Source organism: Rhagoletis zephyria, unplaced genomic scaffold, assembly GCF_001687245.7.
Source record: "Rhagoletis zephyria isolate East Lansing unplaced genomic scaffold, Rhagoletis_zephyria_1.1 Rzeph_scaffold_00422, whole genome shotgun sequence".
Classification (NCBI taxonomy): Eukaryota; Metazoa; Arthropoda; class Insecta; order Diptera; family Tephritidae; genus Rhagoletis; species Rhagoletis zephyria.
In genome coordinates, this window is record NW_016157506.1 from 21949 (window position 1) to 26834 (window position 4886).

General features: G+C 39.8%; 1 protein-coding gene across 4 annotated transcripts; it reads right to left on the minus strand.

Moving 5' to 3' along the window:
* Nucleotides 1–1782: 1782 nt before the first annotated feature.
* LOC108359619 (vitellogenin-1-like) lies at nt 1783–4234 on the minus strand. 4 transcript variants are annotated; one of them, XM_017611550.1, is made up of 5 exons: nt 3758–4233; nt 3502–3685; nt 3160–3232; nt 2675–2794; nt 1783–2599 (listed from the first exon to the last, which is right to left on the minus strand). In XM_017611550.1, the coding sequence occupies exons 1-5, from the start codon at nt 3981–3983 to the stop codon at nt 1895–1897; spliced, it is 1308 nt and encodes a 435-aa protein (XP_017467039.1). In that variant the 5' UTR covers nt 3984–4233; the 3' UTR covers nt 1783–1894. The 4 variants fall into 4 exon arrangements, with proteins under 4 accessions (XP_017467039.1, XP_017467038.1, XP_017467042.1 ...); XM_017611549.1 differs by having other exon boundaries at nt 3160–3223; nt 3493–3685; XM_017611553.1 differs by lacking the exon at nt 3160–3232 and having other exon boundaries at nt 2675–2742; nt 3353–3685; nt 3758–4234.
* Nucleotides 4235–4886: the final 652 nt, after the last annotated feature.

Sequence of the window (4886 nt, forward strand, 5' to 3'; positions counted from 1 at the left end):
TTTAATTTTGTTATTGGAAATTTTTTGCAAAAAAACTTTTCCCAAAAAATATACTTTTCACCAAAAAGCACGGAAATAGTTTTAAGAGTTCAGTAATTTTTGATTCTCTATCATAAGTGTGTCTTGAGACAAGAGTTTTAAGAAAACTTGTGACTAAGAAAAATAGCTGAAATTTGCATGTTTAAACTCATAAACTCGACAAAAAATTGCGGTGGGAAAAATCTTTAATACATTGGTTACCAGTAACCATAGCAAAATCGTGGTGAAGTTTGAACAAAATGCTGCCATAAAATGTTTTCCTGGTACACTTGGCGAATTTTGAGCCGTATATTACCGCATAACTTTGGACCACGTTAACCGATTTATGTAATTCTTTTTTATTAAGCAAGGTGGTACCTCATAGGTGGGCACATATTAATTTGGTCTACATCCGATCATTGGATCATGAAAAAATTAACGGTACTCTTAAATTTGTATATAGAAATTGAAGGTGGTTTTGTTTTTTGCCTAAAATTACTTGTTTTTTTTTTGAAACTATCAGGAATTTAAGTACACCACAACTTTTGTTCCGGAATGTTTCGATTAGGATGCCGTTGTGGGTGTGCCTGGTGCCTGAAAGTAAAAAAAGCAATTTTTCAATTGACACTGAGGCCATACCACTCGTCCCATACCATTGATACGGATATCAGTGGAAATATTTGAAAACAAGTTATCAAACGATGTCTTTTGAGCTTATAAAATATGAACATGTTATGGCATTATGGGATTAAAACTAAAAATTATGCTACGGGAAATATATATTTCGGGCATTTTCTCGAAATCTGGTCAGCCAGTTTTCTGGCTCGAATTGATCTCCCTATTTTCTAGTCGTCCGATTTTACCGCAACCTAAGTTATTCTTTTTTTATTATCTTTGTTCTACCATAACTCGTGTGATTATGGCAACTTAATGTAACTTGCAGGCTCTCACTTAGACATTCTCTTAAATGGATGTTGCTTATAATTGAACAGCCGAAACTTAACGTAACGTAATGCCACGTCGAATCTGTTTCATTTTAATTTTCTAGGTTCTACGTTCCGGTAAGTTAAGTTAAGTTAAGTTGCCATAACCAGGCTTTTAGAGCTTTATACGAAATTTTTGTAATATTTAGAATGAAACCGAAATGCAAGCGNAGTTCTACGTTCCGGTAAGTTAAGTTAAGTTAAGTTGCCATAACCAGGCTTTTAGGGCTTTATACGAAATTTTTGTAATATTTAGAATGAAACCGAAATGCAAGCGAATATTCGAATTATGCGGAAATGCTACAGATAATTCAAAATTAAGTCTTTAGAAACTTTTGCAAAAGGGTAAATGCTTATTAGTTTAAAGTCAACAAAAAAGATAGTGGGGTTTCGGATAACGTATGAATTTGTAAGTTATATTGATTGAAACCCAGTACAGAGATTAGCAGCAACGACTGGAAGACTAGCTAATTCTAGGCAGGTCTAAAGAGCAGCTGCAACAACAACAAAAGCAACAACAATTATCTTTTCCACCACACCACAAGTTTCCACGATTGGGACTTGATAGCTTTGACAGTAACTAATTGCGCCCACATTTGCTCCATCCTCATCGTTTCCGCTTATCACCTCCACTTTAAGTTAATGAAACAAATTTGTGAAATTCGAAACGAGTTTCGTTTGATCCCGACTGCCACAATTTGGCACTAGCTCTTGGTTGCGAATTTACGATTCCCTTCATAATCTAAGTCAGTCCCTTATACCCATATCATTTACGACTGCGTTTATTTCTATGAAAATTTTTATTTTTATGAAAATTATAAAAACTACAAAAATTCTAAAATTGGGGAAATGTTCTAATCATCATTTACATGCTTGCTACTAGAATTCTTAGCTTAGTAATCCTGGTTTAGGCTTTTGCTGCTTTTCCATGACTGGTGCATGCCATGGTAGTTGGTCTGCTTTTGAGCGGGAGCGCTCTTGCCGAAGGGGCTCTTGGAATTCACTTTGAGTATATAGTCACCTTCCAAATCGAATTCGGTGGCGATACCCATGTAAGCGCGCTTGCCAGCTCCCTCGTTATTCTCGTATTGCTCCATTGAGTTGGCGGGGACAGCGGGGAAGTTGCGTTCATTACCTGGGCGGACTGTTTCAGCGTAGTAGCGTGTAGCACGCATAGATGCCTCAACTACATTGGTAGCACCGGGAACACTGCTTGCTGGACCGTTGACATAGAAGTCGACATCGCCGACGCGTTGGCGTGTACCCATGCCGCAGGTCGAGGTATGAATGGCATCGACCAAGTCGGCATCTCCACGGGCCAAACCAGTTAGCTCATACTTGTTAGTGGCAAACATCTTGGAGGGGTCCAGCGCTGTGATACGGCGGAGTTGATGTCCAGTCAAGCGTCTGTATTGGCGACCGGCTGCGCCTGCAACCTGAGCACCGATACCCTGGGCAACAATGTGGATGATCTCTTGTGGCACATCAACTTCGTTGGTCAATTGCACTAAAGCTTTGCCAATCATATTGCCAGTTTGTTCTACATCGAGGAGGGCGAAGCGCTTCATGTTGGTCAGGGTGGAACCTAAGTTGATGATCTGCGCAAAAAGAAGTAACAACGTTAGTAATAGTTTCGAGCTTCATAAGTTAAAAAAGAGCATTCTATAACTTACGACAAGGTCGCCCTTGGTGGCTTTCGGGTGCTTCCACGATTCACTGTAGTCTTCTTCACTTGAAGTGGCTGCCTGATTGCCATCATCGTAGTCCTTGTTGCTGTTAATGGGCTGTTGCTGGCCATAGTAGCGCTGCATATAGGCCTGAACCAATTTTTTGTTTGCCTTTGCGACTGCAGGGCTGGTCTGGGGCAAGCCAGTGATGAAAATGGTAACTTCCTCATTGCCAAAGCTGGGCTGTTTCTTGGCAGCGTCGACCATCTCATTCAAAGTGGTTTGTTCGGGTTGACCATTGGGTTTCATCAAGAGAACTGGCACATTACTGGGACTTGGCACAAATGATGGTTCCAACGCATGGTTAATTTGTGAGAGGTGATCTTGAAATAAAGAGAAATTGGAAAAGTTACAATATTGTATAAGTAGAAAAGAAAAATAAAAATAACACTCACAAATTTTCTCAATTTCTCGTTCGCCTTCCTCCACTNACCATAGTAGCGCTGCATGTAGGCCTGAACGAATTTTTTGTTTGCCTTTGCGACTGCAGGGCTGGTCTGGGGCNCTGCGCAAAAAGAAGTAACAACGTTAGTAATAGTTTCGAGCTTCATAAGTTAAAAAAGAGCATTCTATAACTTACGACAAGGTCGCCCTTGGTGGCTTTCGGGTGCTTCCACGATTCACTGTAGTCTTCTTCACTTGAAGTGGCTGCCTGATTGCCATCATCGTAGTCCTTGTTGCTGTTAATGGGCTGTTGCTGGCCATAGTAGCGCTGCATATAGGCCTGAACCAATTTTTTGTTTGCCTTTGCGACTGCAGGGCTGGTCTGGGGCAAGCCAGTGATGAAAATGGTAACTTCCTCATTGCCAAAGCTGGGCTGTTTCTTGGCAGCGTCGACCATCTCATTCAAAGTGGTTTGTTCGGGTTGACCATTGGGTTTCATCAAGAGAACTGGCACATTACTGGGACTTGGCACAAATGATGGTTCCAACGCATGGTTAATTTGTGAGAGGTGATCTTGAAATAAAGAGAAATTGGAAAAGTTACAATATTGTATAAGTAGAAAAGAAAAATAAAAATAACACTCACAAATTTTCTCAATTTCTCGTTCGCCTTCCTCCACTGACATGTTCTCCAACTGCTGCATAGTGAAATCCTCAGCTGACTGCATCGACTGGAGTTCAGACACCGATAACCAATCAGTGGGCTTTAAACTACTCGAGACGGCATTATCCTTGTTCTTGCCATGCTTGGGTGCAGCACTAGCGGCTGCGACAAGTAAAGCCACGAAGCAGAAAATCTTGAGCGGATTCATGTTGATCACGTTTGCAAGTCAGCGCGAAATGTGCTTTCAACTAACTCGGTGGTGGTTTATATATGAAAGCCCAATCGACTTTCGACAGCCGTTGCCGTTCGAAAATCTCTACAAGTAATTGTTTATTATAAAATTTGCGCGAGCATATTTTTTCAGTCAAAAGTGTTTATAATATTCGTTGCAGAAGGGCGTTGACCGAACCTTGAACGAGGGCTCGTGGATGGCAAAGTTGTGCAAGCGATTTTTGCTGAATTGCAGTATTCACCTACAGGTTTAGTTTTAATAAGTTGTTGCAAATATTAGCTGCAGTGTAAAAACAATTTTTCTTTTTGTAGCGATAAGGCTTATCGATAAGCGCGTTTTGTTTCCCATGTACATATGTACATATGTGTTAGTGCAACTAGCACGGCACGTCTTTTTAAACGATCTACTCTTGCTTAGGAAGTCTGAGTTGAAACGAAAATTTGTAATTATATCCCGAATAAGTATGCAAGATTTTTTTATTAAAGGCTAAGGCCTGAAAAAATCTAGGTTTGGTGTCTTCAGTTATACTGAAAGTTGATGTACCTAGACTTGCACTAATGGAATGTCCAAGATGACTTTAGTTTCCGACACAAAAGCTAAAAAGATTTTGCTTAGAATGTGTTTGGACATCTTATGTTTCTCAATACCAAACCGGGATTCTTTCTTTATAAACTGTCCAGGTGGATATGATAATGCTTTGGGTTATGAGTTATGATCGTTAGATAAAAGATAAAGGCCCTCCGTAGCTTACCCATCAAGTAATTAAGAGATCATTTATGCATTATGAAAAAGAATGACATTCGCAAAATCAATTTGATTAATCAGGGAATAACTCAATTATTTAAATTATTTATTATTAAATAATTCAGTCAAATTAGG

Coding starts and splice junctions, on each gene's coding strand:
- LOC108359619 (XM_017611553.1), bottom strand. CDS start 3,983: ATGAATCCGCTCAAGATTTTCTGCTTCGTGGCTTTACTTGTCGCAGCC. Junction 3,686..3,757: donor ACGAGAAATTGAGAAAATTT/GTGAGTGTTATT, acceptor CTTTATTTCAAG/ATCACCTCTCACAAATTAAC. Junction 2,743..3,352: donor TTCAAGTGAAGAAGACTACA/GTGAATCGTGGA, acceptor GCAATCAGGCAG/CCACTTCAAGTGAAGAAGAC.